This window comes from Suncus etruscus, chromosome 15, assembly GCF_024139225.1.
Source record: "Suncus etruscus isolate mSunEtr1 chromosome 15, mSunEtr1.pri.cur, whole genome shotgun sequence".
Lineage (NCBI taxonomy): Eukaryota > Metazoa > Chordata > Mammalia > Eulipotyphla > Soricidae > Suncus > Suncus etruscus.
In genome coordinates, this window is record NC_064862.1 from 4,889,826 (window position 1) to 4,910,541 (window position 20,716).

The 20,716-nt window shown below is 38.9% G+C and overlaps 1 protein-coding gene across 1 annotated transcript in view; it reads left to right on the top strand.

Moving 5' to 3' along the window:
• PEX7 (peroxisomal biogenesis factor 7) overlaps positions 1-20,716 on the top strand; it is a 110,436-nt gene that overhangs the window by 3,003 nt on the left and 86,717 nt on the right. Inside the window, exons 3-5 of the mRNA XM_049788026.1 lie at positions 424-574; positions 13,027-13,104; positions 13,751-13,859. Of these exons, the coding sequence (XP_049643983.1) occupies positions 424-574; positions 13,027-13,104; positions 13,751-13,859 (338 nt within the window). The remainder of the gene's footprint in view (positions 1-423; positions 575-13,026; positions 13,105-13,750; positions 13,860-20,716) is intronic.

Consider the following 20,716-nt stretch of genomic DNA (forward strand, 5'->3'; position numbering starts at 1 on the left):
TAACCTTTTAAGCAAACTCCTTAAGCTGCCCTGCAACTTATTCTGGCTCTGCCGAATCTTTCTCTCCCTCCCCTCTGCCCCTAAGGTAACCCCTTTGTTACCTTCCATAGATCCCTCCCAGGGAGTAGGGGAGAGGGGTCACACCCTATAATACTGATTTTTGTTTTTTGTTTGTTTTGTTTGTTTTTGGGCCACACTCAGTGACGCTCAGGGGTTACTCCTGGCTATGTGCTCAGAAATCGGTCCTGGCTTGGGGGACCATATGGGATGCCAGGGGATCGAACCACAGTCTGTCCTAGGCTAGTGCGGGCAAGGCAGACACCTTACCACTTGTACCACCCCTCTGGCCATTGATGTTATTTAGCCATTCACGTAACTGGATATGTTTTTTGTTGTTTGTTTGTTTGAATTTTTCTGGTGCAGCTTTGACTGGAATGATGCTTTGTTCGACGTGACTTGGAGTGAGAACAATGAGCATATTTTGGTCACCTGTAGTGGCGATGGCTCTCTGCAGCTCTGGGATACGGCCAAAGCTGCAGGTCCCTTGCAAGTCTACAAGGAACACACTCAGGAGGTAAGATCCGAATGGCTCGGCTGCTGCTTGTCCTGGGGAGGAAACTTCTTTGAGGCCAGAAATAGGAAACAAGAAGTTTATGCTTTTAGTGTTTCTTGGACTAATTAGATGTCATATACTCTGACTGTGCAGACATAAGTACCTCTTGGCCTGAGGAGCTGATAAAGAAGAAAAGGTCAGACTTCTCATTTGTCACTAAAAATGCCTCCAGTAGTAAGCAAATTGGGGCATCATTTCCTCTGGAGGCCCCTTATTTCTCCTCCAAGGCTCTGTCTAACATGTTCTGCCTTCTTTTTCATTTTCTTGTATCTTTGCTCTTTATGGGGATGGCTTAAAATGGCCTTGGGGACACTCCTGTCCTTTCTTATCTTGATAAATTCTAGTGTAATTACCAATGGGTTAAATAGTTGAGTTTACATTAAATTGCATCTATGATTTTATGACTCTTTAATTAAACTTGACATTCTTTGTCATGAAATCATGGACTTAGAAGTATGTGTATAAAAATGTGTACTGTAGGGCTGGAGCAATAGCACAGTAGTAGGGCATTTGGTTTGCACATGACTAACCTGGGAAAGACCCACGTTCGATTCATGGATCCCGAGACTGCCAGGGGTGATTTCTGAGTGCAGAGCCAGGAGTAACCTTTGAATGTCACCGGGTGTGGGTTCCCCCCAAAAGTATACTGTAATGAATATGAAGAATAAAATAAAATGTACCACTGAAATCATCTCTGTATGACCATGAGTACATTCATTGCTCACTAAGCGATACTGTTTTAAAAACTTTTATTGTTCATTTTTGGGCCACTCCCGGCTCAGGGGTTATACCTCACTCTGTGTTCAGAAATCGCACCTGGCAGGTTCTGGGGAGGACCATATGAGTTCCGGGATTGAACACAGGTCGTCCACATGCAAGGCAAACACCCTACCTGCTGTGTTAATGCTCCAGCCCCTGTTTTAAAATCTTGACGAACAATTAGGAACTTTATCTTGTAAAAGTGAATTTCACTGTGCTGTGATAAAAAGTTATTTGACTTTTGGATTACTCTAATGGTTAGAAATTGTTGTCCTAAGCTTGTTATGTCAAGTAACTGTTCTGTCTGATGTCTTTCTCTAAAAGGGGGAGAAAACATTGTTTCCCTTTTCTAGAAGGATCCTTAAAAGTGACCTTCAGCCCCTTTCCTCCTCCTTTTCTACTCTACTTTTGTTGTTTTTTGGTCTCTCCACATGTTACAGTTCTCCACCTCTTTCATTCTCTTGGTTTTCATTTACATTAAACATTGTGTACCTAATTTTCCAGAAATGTGATGGTTGGTGCTACACTTTAAAAACTTTGCTACCATGATCTTGAACCTGTAGTTTAATATTGTTGCTTAACATGGTTGTATGTTTATCCTAGACCCATAGTGCTGCATTATTAGTCACATACTACTGGATTACAATTCCTTAGAAAAGCACTTAGACCTTTATTATTTAACTGTTATAGTTGGAAGCTGTAGCTTGGAAGGGAGGGAATGTCTTGCACTGTCAGAGAGCAAGATAGAAAGTGATGTTCCTGTCTTGGAAGTCCAAGAACAGAACAAAGCTTCCTCAAAACTGCCACCACACCACACTCTTCCTGTTTTAGTGTCTAGAAGATCGTTCAAGCCCAATCTTACCCCGTCATCTGTGAGAAAAGCAAATCATTTACTCCTGAAAAAAGTTCAATATTGGGACAAGAATTGGACAGAACTTTCCCTGAGGAGAGCATTGGGGTTCTATAAGTAAGGAAAAAAGGAAGTTTATTGTTGGTTAACCAAAACCTACTGTACCATTACTGCTCATCTTTCTCAAAAATTTCAGTAAAATTCAAACCGTGCTATCACGGTGATGAACAAAGGAATCACAGGAATCTCACAAGGCTGTCCTCCATAAGATTGCCAGAGAATTTCTGGTGATCAGCTTTTCAGTTTAGTGCTGTCAGATCAATTATTTGGCACTTTTCATTAAGGAGGAGCTATTAAAAGTAAATTAAGCATTTAAAATGCCTTAAGATCAAGCAAAAGTTTTCAAATAGTATTTTTCAGACGCTAGTACTTGTTAGATAAATTAGTAAATAAAAGAGCATGATCAGGTCCTATTTTTACAATAATGTGCTTAGGGATTCTACATTACATAATGGAATAAAAGACAATGGACCATCTCCTGTGGCAGAGAATATAGAGTAAGAATGAACTCATGGTTAGTCAGCTTTGGTTTATATTTACTCTATACAGACCTTGAAAAAAACCACTCATGATTTTCTAGTACTTTAGTTTCTTTATTTGCACTGAAGATAATATATGCCATATATTATTATTGTTTGTTTGTTTTGTTTTGGTCTTAGGGCCACACCCAGTGACTCTCAGAGGTTACTACTGGCTATATGCTCAGAAATCTCTCCTGGCTTGGGAGACCATATGGGACACTGGGGATCGAACCGAGGTCTATCCCAGGTAGCACGGGCAAGGCGGACGTCTTACTGTTTGTGCCACCACTCTAGCCCATTTGTATTGTTTTTAAAAAAAGTTATTTAAATACCGTAGTTATAGGTTGTACATAATATAGCTTTTTTAATTTCACAGATAAAGTTGTTTATGATTGAGTTATAGTCATATAATGTACAGCAACCTTTACCAGACTACATTTCCTGCTACCTATAACCCCAGTTTCCCTTTCACCCTCCCTGATGCCCTATTCCCTTTCACCCACCTTCCTGTTAGGTTACAACTTGTTTTACCTAAAACAAAGATCATCCTGGTTCCTTTGTATGTGTGTTTCCAACTTGTATTTATCCCCAAACAGAGATTTATTTGTAAACCTGGGTGGGACTGGTACAGGATAGCCTGAGCTATCTGTACTTACTGTCCCATCCAGGGGTGTTCTCTGTACTCCATAAAAACGGCAGTTTTGGCAGACAGCTGGCGCTCCATATGAGGTAGAAGAATTCTCGACCCTGTTTCAGATGGCACGTGGGATGATTTTACACTCCTCCACTGCTGCTGCTTCTCTCTTTTTTCCTTTTCTTTTTTTAATACTGTGTATTTTTTCCTATTATTAATAAAAGGTTGCCATGCATGTTACTTCATCTTCTTTCAGCACCCAGTTTTTGTCCAGAGTGATCAGTTCCAACTATCACTTTCATAGTAGACCAGGGGTCTCAAACTCGCAGCCCATGGGCTGATTCTGGCCCTCCGTACAACATTTTGTGGCCTACAGCCGGCCTTCAAATATTGCAGTATTCATCTCAACAAAAATCGCATTAAGCATTCGCATACCCCGAGCAAATGTTTAATGCTTAATATTTAATGCGTTTTTTTGTGATTTTTTTTCTTACTAATGCGATTTTTTATTGCGAATATTCAGTAAGCGAATAATCACGAATACTTTGCGCCTAGCTCAGACGTCATTTCCGCTGCTCCTGCCCGCTGTCCCTTGCATTAGTGGAGGCCTAAGGGAGAGAAGAAGAGAAGTTTATTACAGAATTATATTTTGTCATACCTTCATCATGACTTCATCAAAGCCTGCAGTGAAGAGAAAGATTGATGACGAGCACAGACAATTTCAGGAAAAGTGAGAAACGCAGTATTTTTTTTGTTGAGCACAGGGGCATCCCCACATGTCTTATTTGCTCAGAGAAAGTTGCAGTGCACAAGGAATACAACTTGAAACATCATTCTTCAACTAAACATGCTGAGGAATGTGCAAAATATCAAGGAAATAAGAGAGCCAAGCGGGTTGCCAGTCTTAAAGCATGTCTAATGAGACAACAAAATTTCTTCAAGAAAGCAACCAAAGAGAATGTTGCATCAGTCGAAGCTAGTTACATGGTTAGTGAGATGATTGCTAAGGTAGGGAACCATTCACAGAAGGAGAGTTTGTTAAAAAAATGCATGTTACAGGCTGCAAGTATTATCTGCCTGGAAAAGAAAGGTCAGTTTAGCAAAATCAGCCTTTCTGCCAACTCTGTGGCAGAGCGCATTTCTGACATGTCAAGTGACATCATCAACTGTGTGAGAAAGCCAAATGTTTTGATGCATTGTTCTTGAGGAGGGCACAGATATAACAGACACTGCGTAGCTCACAATTTATGTTCGTGGTATTGATTGCAATGTTGAATTGACAGAGGAGCTGCTCACAATAATTCCAATACATGGCCGGACCACCGCTAATGAGATATTTTGGCATCTGTGTGATGCCATTGAGAATGCAGGTTTGCTTTGGAAGAGGTTTGCTGGAATAATAACCGATGGAGCGCCATCCATGACAGGGAGGAAAAATGGACTGGTGGCACTTGTTCAAAGAAAACTTGAAGAGGAGGGTGTAGAGAAGGCCATTGCTCTTCACTGCATTATCAATCAGCAGGCCCTTTGCAGTAAATGCCTGCCGTGTGACAATGTGATGTCTGTTGTTGTGAAATGCATCAACCAAATCAGATCCAGGGGCTTAAAGCACAGGAGGTTCCATGCTTTTTTAGAGGAAATAGAGTCAGAATATGGAGATGTGCTCTATTTCACTGAGGTACTTGGCTCAGCAGGGGAAATGTCCTGAAAAGATTTTTTGAGTTGAGAGAAGAAGAGAAAGCCTTCATGGCGAAGGATGGGAATGCTGTTTCTGAGTTGACTGATCACAAATGGCTCATGGACTTAGCTTTTCTTGTTAACATCACACATAAGCTGAATGTACTAAACAAGATGTTACAAGCATATCAGTGCTGCCTATTACAACGTGAGAGCATTCTCCACAAAACTTGTGTTATAGAAATCACAGCTCTCTCAGACAAACCTTTGCCTTTTCCCAGCATACAAGGAACTCGTGGATGCAGGCATACCATTCAGTGGTGAGAAATATATTCATGCTATTTTTAAGCTAGAGAAGGAATTTGATCACAGATTTGTGGACTTCAAAGAGCACAGAGCCACTTTCCAAATTTTTGTGGACCCTTTTCATGGCATTAAACATTCGCATATCCCGAGCAGTTCCGTTTGGGGTATGCAAATGTTTAATGCGATTTTTTTTCCTTACTAATGCAATTTTTTATTGCGAATATTCGGTAAGCGAAATCCCTTATGCAGCCCTGCCTCACCCCGACTTTGCCTCCTGCGGCCCCCAGGTAAATTGAGTTTGAGACCCATGCCTTATTGTTTTGATTTTCATCTCCCCAATGATTAGTTCTGTTGAACATTTGCCATGTGTCTTCTGACCATCTGTATTTCTTTGAGAAAATGTCTGTTCATTCCTTGGGATTAGATGTTTTTTTCTTGTTAAGTTTTGCCAGTACCTTGAATATTTTAGATATTAGCCCTTTATCAGATGGGTATTGAGTGAATAGTTTCTCTCATTCCATAGGTAGCTTTGGTATTTTAATCACTATTTTCTTTGAAGTGCAGAAGCTTCTTAGTCTAATGTAGTCCCATTTGTTTATCTTTTCTTCCACTTGCTTGGACAATAGAGTTTTCTCCTTGAAGATGCCTTTAGTCTCAATATCGTGGAGTGCTTTGCCTACATTTTCTCCTATGTGCCTTATGTGCCTTAGGTCTGATAGCAACTTAATCCATTTTGATCTGACCATTTTGCATAATCTAAAAGATAGGACTGAATTCACGTTATTCCTGTAAGCCTTTAATCATTTCTGATGAATTCTTGTAAAATTATAAATTTCACTCTTAATACTGTTTTTGCTGTTGTTCAGGTGGCGAGATCAGAGACTAGGATTAGAGGGAAAGGAAATTGTTTGGCAAAAGGTAAAAGAAGGAGCCATTGTACCTGGAACAGTAGCATTTTTGCTGTTTTACCAAAATGGAAATATAGTCAATATAGTTTGTGTGTGTAGCTGGATAGGGCATTTTCCTTGCTCGTGACTGACACATGTTCGATCTCTGGCATCCCATGTGGTTCCCTGAGCACTGCCAGGAATGACCTCTGGGTGTAGAGCCAAGAATAACCCCTAAGCTCTACTATGTGTGGCCCCAAAAACCAAAATTAAAATAAAAATAATTTTTGTGTGTGTAGAAAGGATCAACCAAGGATAATATAATGGATATCTATATTTTTACCACCTAGCTGTAAAAATAATATAAACCATTACCTATCTTGTTGGATACCATGGTTGTTCCTTTTTTTCATCCTTTCTCCTTTTTTAAACCTTCTCCATTTCCTCTAAGTAACAACTATCATGAATTCTAGTTTGTTTTTACATTTTTTTTTCTTTTGTATGTGCTTCTCTAAATAAACCCTGTGTGATTGTGGCCATAGGGCCACAATCTGCATAAGCAGAAACACCACAGAGGAAACAATGTTGATGGTGTTTAACTGCAGAAGCACATAGTATGAAACCACTATTAAGGGCTTTTTATGGGGAGCTACATGAATTTGGTTTTTGAAAGTTATTTTATGAGCTCTTTGTCTAAGGGACTGGAGGTGAGTGGTCTCAGATGGGCAGAACACAGTGGAAGCTATGATTGACAGTTGAAATCTCAAGATTACATGTTTTATATATGAAATCATGCTGTAAGAGATTAACCGTGGTCCCTGGATGTTGACTCTTCTAACTTTGGCTTTGCTGCTCCTCAGCCATGGCTTGTTTACTTCCTGCTTCCTGGTCATTTTTGTTCTTTTGTTAGAATCTTTCCTCTCAGGTCTGTAGTTCACTTTTATTGCTCTTAGGTCTCTGCCCACTCAGGACCTCCCTGACTATGCTGCCAAGAAGTGATTCCTGACCTTGTCATTGTTTTCTACTCCACTTACTTTGCTTTGAAGGTTTTTTTTTCTTTAATTGAAGCCTGAAATCACTTATTTATGTCTTTCCCCTTGCAAACATTTGCAAGCTGTTTTGTCTAATTATTGTTAATCACTGTGCCCCCCCCCTCAACCCCAAAGCCCAGTGCCTTGTACATAGTAGTTGCAAAATAAATATTTGTTGAAAATGAATTGACTTGAGTTTGGATAGTTTCATCAATTTCAGCTGTCTTCCCAACATCTCCTTAGCCATAAGTTGTTTTCAGAATTCAAGGTTAATATCTGAACTCTTCCTACTAGAACTTTGACTGTCATGCTGTCATCTGAAGTCAGCATTTCTAAAATCATGTATTGTCTTCCTCCGGTCTTTGACTCTTGTTGATTCCCCAATTGCTGACAGTCTCAACTCAAACCTTGGTGTTCTTTTTGCAGTGTTACTGAGATGTTACCCCTAGGATACTTTCTTTGCCTGTTTGTGATTTTGGAGATTTTTCTGGCAACTGTTTTAGTTTCTGTTTGTTACTGACATTTAAGCTTGCCCCAAAGGCTCTGCTTAACGAGTTTTCCATCCCTACATTCATTTTGTACTTAAGTTTATGGTTAGTTTTTTTTTTTTACCCCTTTTTTACATACAATTTCTTGTTTTCACTTTCTAATATCCTAATATTTTAAGCACAGTAAAATGATGTATTTATTGAATGAGTTAATTAACTAACTCATTCATTCATTATTTATTTATTCAGGGTTTAACCTCCCTCCTGTGTTCTTTTTCTCTATTTGTCTGGAAGCCCGAGGCTTGCCACTTTGTTTTATGAGAGATAAGGCAGCTGGCAGCAACAATGCCATCAATATAGTTTTATTTTCTCCCTCTTGTATTCTCATTAAGATCAGATTCTCACTGGGCCTACGGAAGCTCTTGTGGATTTTTTTTGTTTATTTGTTTTAGTTTATTTGTTGCTCAAAAGTTATTCCTGGCTCTGCACTTATGAGTTATTTCTGGCTATTCTGGGGATGCTGGGATTCACTGAAGGCAGCAAGGGTCACTGACTGCAAGGCAAAGCTTACCCGCTGTACTTTCACCGCTGTACTTTCACGTTGTCCCACTCTTGTAATGTTAATAGGTGAGAAGTCTTAAGGCTTCCAGTCTTGAATAGGTTAGAAATGCTTAAAAGCAATAGAATTATTTGATTATATTTGAGCAGTTATATTTGTCCAGTTATATTTTAAAATGAAAACAGTTCTTTATAACTACTAAGCAAGCGTTTGAGTGGCAATTTATGAAGATGAATTTGCTTGGTCAAATTGACCTCATATTTATTGAATTGCAACAAATCATAGTGTATTCAATGATTTTGCTTGTTGTGGTTCTACATTTGGTTTTAAAATATAGCAGGAAAGGCAGTTATGTATCACTAACTTTAAAAAAGATGGTTAATGCCAAATTATAAAGTAGATACAGAACTTTAAAGGAGCATTTTAGAGGGACGTGCTAAACTCCTTGAGGAGATAGATGGGCAGCAACAGGGTTATTTCATAAAGGAGAAAAAGATGTAGCAAGTCTTGACAGCTGGTAGAAGTTCAACAAGTAGACAGATCAAAAATGGAATCTGCCTAAACCCAAATGTAGCTGCAATGAATGTTGATTCTTTTGTGTTTGTTTTTTTTTAACTTTACTGATTGTTGGGCTACACCCAGCAATGCTCAGGGGTTACTCATGGCTCTGTACTCAAAAATAATCCCTGGCAGGCTGGGGGACCATATGGGATGCCGGAAATCAAACTGGGTCCCTCCCAGGTCCGCTGAATGCAAGGCAAAAGCTCTACTGCTGTGCTACCTCTCCAGCCCCTAAATGTTGATTCTTATAAGAGAAGTACAACCCAGGATCACTGAGAGATTCCAATTCAGCATTGCATTAAAATAGCATACTGTAGAGCAGGGTTCTCAAACTCAATTTACCTGGGGGCTGCAGGAGGCAAAGTCGGGGTGATCCTTGAGTGCAAAGTCAGTAGTAAGCCTTGAACATTGGAGGGTGTGACCCAAACAACTAAAACAAAACAAAACAAAAAAAAGATTCCTCTAGGGCAGGGCCACAAAATGTAGAAGGGCCGCAAACGTCCCGCGGGCCGCAAGATTGAGACCCCAGCTAGAGACATCCACTTAGTAGTAATGATTTAAGAGTGAACTCCTGCTATCTGGCTGTCCAGTTTCAGATTTCCATTCTGTTCTTAACAGGATTTGTGAATTTGGACAATTTACTTAACTGCTTTGGGCTTGGTAGATAACTTCTGTAGTCTGACACTGAATATATGCTTCATAGAAGTGAAGATTGAAATAAAATAAAGTGCTGCACTGATCCTAGGATGAAACCAAGGATAGAATCTTTTATTATGTTTTTAGAAGACCTATTAGTCAGACCTCTGAAATTAGAGATCTTGGTGGTTGTACAGGTCGTAGGCCAAATCCTAGACTAGGGCTTTTTTTATTTATTTATCAGGATAAGTTCTGTCCAGTCATGTTTGTCACAGTCAGTCTTCTGTAGATAGCAATCTTGGCTTTTGCACAGATCAAAGGATGACAAGTCTTCTGACTTCATCCTATTGTTAGATGGTGATGTAAGCCAACCTGCTCTTAGATCAAGTTGTTGCCATTTCCTCATTGTCAGGATATCATGTCAAAATTGGCATGTTTGTTGTCAGAGCAGTATTAAGAATGCCCCATAGGGAGTTTGGTTCCTGGAGCTGTTGCGGAGAACTGTGTCAACTCTAGGTCTGGGATCTAGGGTTCGGGGTTGGACGGTCACTGTCTAATCACCTGGAGTGTAACCAAGACCACCAACTACAGAAGACTGATTAAAACAACAGTGATGGAACAGAACTTCTAGAACTGTAAAGAAAGACTTCATCATAGGCTCCATTCTTTGATCTGTGAAGATACCAAGATCTCTAGATACAGAGGTCTGATTTTATCATCCATGATGAAACAGAAGTTTTCCATATACCACAAAAGAACCTATGGGAGAGTAAATGAACATGTATGGAGTCTGTAGTTATATTCATGACAGTATACTTCAAGGGAGAAGAAACCCTGTATCTCTTAGGCCAAGGGAATTCCCTATCTAATTTCCCCAGTATTTACTGTGCTCATGCAGGAAAAAAAAAAAAAAGAAGCAGCACAAAATAATTTGGGGGGGGGTTGTTATTGTTGTTGCTGTTGTTTTCATTTTGTGTGCTTTGTTTTGTTTTTATTTCAGGAATGTGGTGATTGTGTGGTGGTTGTCTTTATTGCTGTGGTGCTCTGTGGATTTTTTGTTTGATTTTTCTTTTTGTATTGTTGTGTTTCTCTCCTTTTTCCCTTTCTTCTCTCAAATTAATATTTATAGCCTCTAGAAGAACTTCACCCATTTTTTGCTTTATTGATTTTACCCCATTTTATTTTATTTTTTCTTTTCTTCAAACAGAACCACGTAACTTGAACCATCTTGTTCCGCCTGTCAAATTGAGGGGGAAATAATGGAGGGTACCATACCAAACAGTTGTATGATCACTAAGTAGTAATAAAAATGATCGGACTTAAACACCAAACCCTAAGCAAAGACAACAGAATCGATACCCAATCTAAACAAGCTAGACACAGAGGGGACCACTTATATATTAGCAGCCTGGGTGGTAAGGGAGGGGGATATGAGATGCATGCTGGGAACGGGAGTGGAGGGAGGACAACTTTGGTGGTGGGAATTCCCCTAATTCAATGTCAATATGTACCTAAAATTTTACTGTGAAAGATTTGTAAGCCACTTTGGTCAAAATAAAAATTATTATTAAAAACAAAACAAAACAAAAGAAAAAGTACTTAGTTTCTCAATAAAGATTTTGCTATTGTGTTTATTTTGGCTGTTCATATCTGCCCAGTGCAAGTGTTGACAAACTACTATTCATGGACCAAATCCAGCCCCTTGTTCACTTGCAAATAAAGTTTTACTGCAATGCAAAGTAAAGACATTTATTTAATATAAACTATGGCTCTTTTACTCTAGAAAACTGATTGCAGTTGTGACAGAGACCATATGGCCCCTATAGCCTGGGTGAGGTACATATATTGGATAAAAAATAGTAAGGACCCCAAGAAACAATAGTGAATATAAATAATCTTTTAATGAAGTATTTAAAAAAATAACAATGCTAAAATCACCCTCTGATTAACAATATACCAAAGTTTCAGGTAAAGACAAGATTAGTATTATTGACTTGCTTTTTAAAAAAATTTAGACTCCAACATGGCGAGGCATGGCACAGGTAGAAGAGAACTCATAACCCATACTTAGGCTTCTGCACATCTTAGACACACACATTGTACATTAATACAGTAGTGTCTTAAGTTCAAATGGCATGCTAGCTGAGCCTATCAAATGATAAATGACAAATGATCCATGTCAGAACTATTTTCATGAAAGTAAAATTGTTTTTCATGAAAACAACTATTTTGTTGAATTTGTTTTACAGCAGTAATCTGTATATAATCTGTTTATAAAATTACAGAATGAAGACTATTTCCATAAGTCTTCAAGTAGTACATTTGAAATGGCTCACTGAGAAGAAACAGAATAGCAGCATCGGACAACTAAAAGTATTTACCAAGAGATCTAAAAGGATCACCTGATTCCTATAAGCTCCTTCTAAGAAAGGCCAGATAGGGATATTAATTGCATTTTAATGCTTTCTGAAAAACATTGACCTGGCAACTTTTTTAGATGACTAACTTCCTAATCTGCTTTGACATTTCTTCAGGTTGCTGCAAACAGTGATTTGTTAGTAGGTTTAAAATATGTATAATTTGTTTGAGTTAAGACGGTTTGGAGGGGCCAGAGAGATAGCATGGAGGTAAGGCATTTGCCTTACATGCAGAAGGTCAGTGGTTCGAATACCGGCATCCCATGTGGTCCCCCGAGCCTGCCAGGAGCGATTTCTGAGCATAAAGCCAGGAGTAATCCCTGAGCGCTGCCGGATGTGACCCAAAAACAAACAAACAAACAAAACAAAAACACAGAAAAAAAGACGGTTTGGAAATACTTTGTAGAATTTTCTTTTTTTTTTTTGTGGTTTTTGGGTCACACTCGGCAGTGCTCAGGGGTTATTCCTGGCTCCAGGCTCAGAAATTGCTCCTGGCAGGCACGGAGGACCATATGGGACGCCGGGATTCGAACCGATGACCTCCTGCATGAAAGGCAAATGCCTTACCTCCATGCTATCTCTCCGGCCCCTTTGTAGAATTTTCTAAAGGCAGAAATGGAATGTCCTATAAAGAATTAAGAAAGTGTAGAGGAATGGACAAGATCACTTTCCATGTCCCAGACAGCATTGAATGAAATGTGTAGGACTTTGATACTTTAATGATATGAATTAGTTGGGCTTAACTGGGTTATCACTGTTATAGAAGATAAGATGTAGGGCCAAAGAGTTAGCACAGTGGTAGGATGTTTGCCTTGTATGCAGCAGACCCAGGATATACCAGGGTTCTATTCCCACATCCCATATAGTCCCCCGAGCCTGCCAGAAGTGATTTCTGAGTACGGAGCCAGGAGTAATCCCAGAGTGCCACCGGGTGTGGCCCAAAACCCAAGGGAAAATAAAAGAAGATAAGATGTAATATTGAACTTGAAGCTGTTTTACTTTCTAAATGACCCTTTATAATTTCTAGGTATATAGTGTTGACTGGAGCCAAACCAGAGGTGAACAGCTTGTGGTGTCTGGCTCATGGGATCAGACTATGAAAGTGGTATGTATGTCAGTATTACTGTATTTAAAAGCAGTCACTTGTTTAAGTCTTCCAATAACATCTTCTTTAGAACATACTTCTGTAGTGTTTCAATTGATAGCTATTTATCTTTTCAGAAAGTTACTGAAATATTCAATAGAGTTAATTTTTTTCTAGTCTTTGATTATGAGTAGCTCAGTATTTGATTTTGGTCACTTATATTCTATTTTGCTTTAAAAGTTCTCAGAGAGAAAACATGCCTTTCATAGATGAGACTCTGGGTTCAATCCCTGCCATTGCCCTCCCAAATTCACCAAAACCCCAAAAAACCTTGAAGAGTTAAAAAAAAATTCTTGAAAGAGGGGGCCAGAGCAATAGCACAGTGGGTAGGGCATTTGCCTGGCACACGGCTGACCTGGGTTTGTTCCCTGGCAACCCATTTGTTCCCTGAGCCTGCCAGAAGTGATTTCTGAGCACAGAGCCAGGACTAACCCCCCGAGTACTGCCAGATGTGACCCAGAAACAGAAAAAAAATTCTTGAAAGATACAGTTATTGTGTGTGCGTGCAATTACATATATGTATTTACATGTATATAGTAATAGATTTATATAAAAACTTAAGTTTTGAATTTACAACTAAGTAATCAATCTGTTCATTTATTTGTAGTGGGATCCAACTGTTGGAAAGTCTCTCTGCACCTTTAGAGGTCATGATAGTGTCATTTACAGTACAATCTGGTCTCCTCATATCTCGGGGTGCTTTGCTTCAGCTTCAGGTAAATAATTCTTTATATGCCCAAAATTTTCCTTACTTGGAGGCCATTTGTCATCCTTATTTTCCCCAGTAGGTGGTGCAAATTAGCTTAAAATCAAGAGTGGAAAAAAAGGAGTGTTTGACTGTTCTTGGTGCTACTGACATCAGGCCTTTCTTTACAACCTCCAGACAAGAATTAGGCAGACCTGGGTTACTTTTCAGTGGTTCTACCCATTTTATTAAATGTGTTATTTTTGGTGAAGAGATGGGGAACAGAAAAAGGAAAGGCTTATTTGGCACCAGATTGGTATCTGAAAACCCTCTTCAGCTGGCTTCTTTTGAGGTCTGTGGAGATGTAAATTTCTTTGTCAGCAAATGTTGTGAAGATAAGTAAACAAATATAAATGTCCAGCATATAAAAATTGGCCTCCTTTCTTTCCTATGCCCATCTTCCTTTTGAAGAATTTTTTTTTAATTCAGTGCTACTGACACATAGTAAGGTGTTTTTCTCTTCACCCGTATAATCTTTTTTTTTTTCTGATTGCTTTTGATTTATATTGTTGGTTCTAAGATGATAGTTACATTGATATGTCTGACTTTAAAATTTTTTTTCAGAGGAAGATCATCTTTTTATTTGTTTTTTTTTTTTTGTTGTTGTTTGTTTGTTTTGGTAGAGTGGGATGAGGGATTTGTTCTGTGCTCAGTGCTCAGGTGCTGCCCTTACAGAGTCCCAGAAAGTGAACCCTGGCCCTGTTATTTTTTGCTTCCTCCTCCCCCATTTTGTTTTTTGGGTCATACCTGGCAGTGCTTTGGGCTATTCCTGGCTCTGTGCCAGAGGAAGGGGAGGGGAAGTGAGTGGTGCTGGGGACCAAAGCAGGCTCCACACGCACAGCTTTTAGCCATTTCCCCAGCTCCAAGGAAAACCACCTTACCAATATATAATACTTACCTTGTACTATTTGTAGGTAGACTAACCATTTTTTGACCCTCTCATCTATCAAGCAAAATATCCAGAGTCTAAGTTTTAGGTACATTGTAATGAATTGTGGCTTATTCTCTCTACAGAGCCATTTAAAAGAGCAGTGCTCTGGGCCCTGAGTTACATATGATATAGTACAGTGGAAGGACTTTTGTCTTGCATTTGGCGACCCTGTTCGATCCTTGACATCCTATGTTGTCCCCTGAGTCTGCCAGGAACAATTTCTGAGCGCTGAGCCAGGAGTATCCCTGAGAGCATCCAGGTGTGGCCCAAAACCAATACAAAACCAAACCAAACCAAAACAAAAAGAGCAGCACTCACCTGGCAATTTAGTCCAATAGCTTTCCATGTCTTCCCTTACTCCAAACTGCTCTGGAGTGTCTCTGCTAACCCAATTGTCTTATTTTCCTTACAACTGTGCAGTTTTGCCCTCACAGCTCTTGTACTTTTATCCCATGCCTTTTTTTTTTTTTTAACACCAATCTGGCTTATTTCTTTCTTGTCATCCTGAGAGTATGTGAACAAGTTTAGTGGTGAAGAGGAGCAACAACAATCTTGCTCAGTCGTTAGAAGATAACATTGTTTGCTAAAGTGAAGAAACACGGCACTGGAAGGCATCTAGAGTTATAATTCATGTGGTTCAGAATATGAATAGTCAGTTCTCAGTGATTCTGTAGTATCTGCCACATCATGACTTTATAATATGAATGAGATAGACACAACTATTAATTAGTAAAGATGGCTTGTCTCAGGCAGATCACAACTGGCTATAAATATTTCAAAGTGAGAACTAGACTGACATACTGGTAAGCTTGTTTCTTTAACTTGACTTGTTCTTCATTTTAAATATCGTATTTGTTCCCAATTTTTTACTTCAAAATAAGATATGTACAGTGTGCACAGTAATTGTTTATAGTTTGTGTCCCCCACTCCCACCCATTCATAGTTTTTTTTAAACTATAGCCTGGTTCTCCAGTGGTCTGAGGGACAGGGAACTGGTCCCTGTTTTAAAGACCCCTGGTAGGGATCAGATTCTTTTTTTTTGGTTTGTTTTTTGTTTTGGAGATGCTCAGGGGTTTCTCCTTGGCTCTGTGCTCAGAAATTACTCCTGGCTTGGGGGACCATATGGGATGCTGGGGAATCAAGCCATGGTCCATCCTAGGTTAACCACGTTCAAGGCAATCGCCCTACTGCTGTGCCACTACTTTGGCCCCGGGGTTAGGTTCTTGACTTGCATGTATTCATCTCCTGTTTGAGTCCCCGGCACAGCATATGGGACCTGAGAACCATCAGAAATTATTCCTGAGCACTCAACAGGGTCTGCAGCATTGCTGGGTATAGCTTCGGAATCCTTGCACTGCTGGGGTAGTTCCTGCTGGGTGTAGCCCCAAAACACACACACACACACACACACACACACACACACAAATGGAAAAAAGTAGCTGTTATATTCCTACTTTGGACAACTTCAAATTCATGGATTGCAACATAGCTGGGTAAAGGAACCCCAGTGTCTGAGAGGGAAGATATTGAAGTTGTTTGGGAATACACTGAGCCTGTGGAAGACAAGTCTTAGGAGGTTTTCAATGAACAGTTTGAGATTAGAGCTTAGGAGTCTGAATAAAAGCAATGTATGGGGCTGGAGAGATAGCACATTGGTAGGGCATTTGCCTTGCACACAGCCAATCCAGGATGGATGGAAGTTTGAATCTGGCATCCATATGGTTCCCTGTGCCTGCCAGGAGCAATTTCTGAATGCAGAGCAAGGAGTAAACCCTGAGCACTGCCAGGTGTGACCCTAAAACAAAACAAAACAAAAGAATAAAAGCAGTGTCATTGGTTCATACATGACAACTCAAAGTTGTTACAAAATTCAGAGCATTTAAGCAAGACAAACAAGAAGAAACCTTAGGTTAGCAATTTTACTGCTTTTAGTTAAAAAACAGCCCACTGTCAGTGTTTGAAAATAAGATTGTATTGGGATTCTGCCAAACCCATTCATTCTCCCTATTGTTTATGGCTGTTTTCACACCACAGTGGCAAAATGGAGTCCTATAATAAGATCAAACGGCTCTCAAAGCCAGAAATATTATTGGGCCCTTTTAGAAAATGTTTATTGCTCTTTGAGGGTAGAATTTTGAGAAAGATTTTTGAAAGAATAAAAGTTCTTTTGGGCTCTTTGAATGTTTAGGAGAGAAGAGAAGACATTAGCTAAAGGAAAGGGCAAAGTATTTCTAATATTGTCTCCTCTTAAAATGATGATCCAATATTCAGTCAGGGGATCAGAAAGATAATCGTTCCTTTCTTTTTTTTCTCTTTTACTTAAACACCAGGATTACAAAGTTGTTCATGATTGGGTTTCAGTTTTACAATGTACATCACCCTTTACCCATGAACATTTCTGACCATGAATGTTCCTAATTTCCTGCTCACCCTCATAAGGTCCTTTCTTCTTATTAATTAGCATTATTGCTTCTAAAAGGCCTACATATGGTTTGCTATATGTGTTTAAGGGAAATATTATAGGAATAGGCCTCCAAATTAACATCATTGTTTTCTAGAATAAGGACAATATATTATTTCAAACTAAAAAAATTACTATTTAAAAAATTGAGTTTTTAAAGTAAATTTTTAAAAAATTTACATCTGGATCAAGTCATCAGAATATCAAGTTTTCTGGAATGGGACCCTGTATTCTTATTTTCTGTCACATGCTATTTTTTAAGCCTTTTTGCCTTTTTTTTTCTGTCACAGCTAATTATAAGACTGTATATTTTAAACAGTATTAGCACACTTGGTTGAAATGATCCTTAAGCCTAATATATAACTTGAATTAAAAAAGTTTGCTAGTTTTTGCCCACACTTGGTTGTGCTCAGGATTTACTTCTGGCTCTGTGCTCAATGAGGGTCATTCTTGATGGTGCTGAGGCTAGGAGAGAGCAAAACCATATGCAGTACTGGGGATAAAACAAGAGTCAGCTGCATTCAAGGCTCCTGTACTATCTCTTTGGTACCCAAATACTATTTTTAAATTTTAGCTTTTAGTTTTGTGCACAGGGTTCACTCCAGGATACCCAAACGACCAAGTGGGTAGTGCCAGGGATCAAACTCAGGGCTTCAGTATTCTTTCTAGAACTTTGTGTGCTCTTTCCAGCAGCCCAGATTATGCTTTCAAATTAGTGTGAATATTAATGAGTTTCATGCTGGTGCGATTAATGCCATTTGGTTATGACTATAATTTTACTAATTTATATTAGTGCATGTGAAAATTTAATAGTATCCTTTCTGTTTTCCTAAAGAATAATAGATTTCCAGGGGAGTTAAGAATAAATATTTTTCTGAAAAGAAAAAGTAGTTCAAATAAAATTTGGCACTAGATTGATTGGACTAGATTGATCTTTGTAATAGACTCTGGATGTCTAGAGTAACATAATCATAAAACTTAGTGTTTAAAAATACATTGTGCATAGTTGATAAAAACTGTTCTTTTGTTTTGATTTGGGGCTACATCTGGTAGCACTCAGGAGCTACTCCTGACTGCATTCAGAAATCACTCCTGGCCAGCTCAGGGGACCATATGGGATTCCAGAGATCAAGCCCAGGACTGCCACATACAAGGCAAACGCCCTACCTGCTGTGTTATGGCTCTGGACCCAATAAACAAAATTTTTTAGACAAAATAATGGCTATCTGTTTTTATAAAAATAGAACAAACCATCTGTTTATGACATTTTCTTTGTGGGTTTTATTAGAAATTAGAACACATTAGTAGTCACATCTAGGAACTGTTTGGTTGAAAGTGAAAGGAATTCTAACCACATTATTTTTGAAAAGAAGGTAATTTATTTACTCAGAATTGAAAAATCCAAAATTGATTTGACACTTGTACATAGGGCTGGATGCAGAACTCAAAGGGATACATTCACTTGCCATCTTCTCTATTCTATCTTCTGTTGAATTTTTGCAGTATCAGTTAAAAAGTGCTATCAAGATGGTAACATATCCAAGCCCCTTCCTTATATTCTTTCAGTTTTTGTTCAACAGGAAAGCAAGAGAACCCTTTAGGTTTCTCAGAAAGTATTTTAACTTTTTGCTTGTCCTGTGGATTTGTGTGAATATTCACAATCTCTATGCCAGTTGGTTTGGGCCAGCCTGAGATCTTCTCCATTTAGGAATGGGATTGGGAAAATGTGATGCTCAGTTACATACACTAAGAGTAGATCAAATGCATCCTGATTAGGGAAGAACATATAAACCCTTTACGTGAAGTCAATAAATAGGAAATAAACTTTGTATTGAGCCACGAAAAGTAAAACTGCTTTCATAGACCCCATAAAATTACATGGAGCATTGCCATACTTGAATGTGTGGGGTCTAGTAATAACTTTAAAGCAATTGTCTTACTCTTAATAAATTCATAGTACATCTTATTGTCACTTGGCATTTCAATTTACTTCAGTTTAGACCATTATACAATCTCATTCTCCTTTCTCAATTTTCTCTTTCTTACCTGCTGCAATTTGAAATTATACACAGTAATGTACTTTCTTTTCCATATTGTGCATTTAAACTCACTTTTCTGCAGCCAGTTACAGGTCTACAACTGATAAGAGAAATGGTAATTCTTGGAGTGGGGGTATCTAAGTCATCAACCCAGGGCCCTTGATAAATGTCTGCTGACAATGAACAGCCAATTGCCTGGAAAATTTGATTACAAAAAAACAATATAAAAGTACAGATGTCCTGGTGTCTAGAAAAGTCTAATGAGTCATTGTATTATTTGGCCAGAAGGTCTCTCGCCTACCTGGAAAACAAAGCAGTGGGGATAAAGTGCCAAGTGTGTGCAGCAGGAGTGGTTATTTAATGGCATACTTAGCTTACTGCCAAACAATTTTATGAGAGTGAGTTCATGTTTTAGGGTGTCAGCGTTAACCCTCACCACACCTACTGTCAAAACGCCAGTACTCTCTGTCACAGTCCATTGGGCACTTTAGTGCACTCCCTCATTTTCTCTTTGGTAGCCTCAATTCTCTGGTCAGAATCTTTTATTGGATATTTTCTGTTCTCTTGCTTTTTAATATAAAACTTATGAATGAGATCATCTCGTATTTTGTCTTTATCCTTTGGTTTTGGTTTTGGGCCGCACTCAGAGATGGGATGTTGTGGATCAAACCCTGCTGCTCTTTGCAAGGCAAGCACTCTTCCCGCTTTTCTATCTTGTTGCACCCTACCTGCTTTACTATCTTGTTTTGCATGATACTTTTTCCAGTCCCATTCTTGTAGGATTTTATGTTTTATAGTGCATGTTATTCTGTTGTTTATTCACTTGAGTTTTTCCAGATCTTGTGTATTATAAATAGTGCTGCAGTGATCATAGTTGAGCTTATGTTTGTGTTTTTGTTGTTGTTGTTAGCCACACCTTATTTATTCCTGCTATGTGCTCAGAAATCACTTCTGGCTTGGAGGGCCATATGGGACACTGGAGGATTGAGCCGTGGTCCGTCCTAGGTCAGCTGTGTGCAAGGCAAACGCCCTACTGCTGCACCACCGCTAGGCCCTGAGCTTATGTTTTCTTGACTTAGTATTTCTGTGTTCTTTGGGCATGTCTTAGGAGTAGAATTACTGGATCATATGACAATTTTATTTTAGTTTTTTTGTTAGATCCATACTGCTTTACATAGAGCCTTCCCTAATTTTCAGTGACACTGGTAATGCGGATTCTTTCTTTTCTCTGCAATTACCAGTAGTGTTTATTGTCTTTTTGCAGTACTCATTTTTTGTTTGTTTTTAATGTTTGCTTGAACGTGATGGTGATAAATCATATTTTGTCCTAGAGAAATTTGTAATAATTATCTAACAGCCTTGGTTGGTTTTGATTTTTTATTGAAGTCCATGTATAT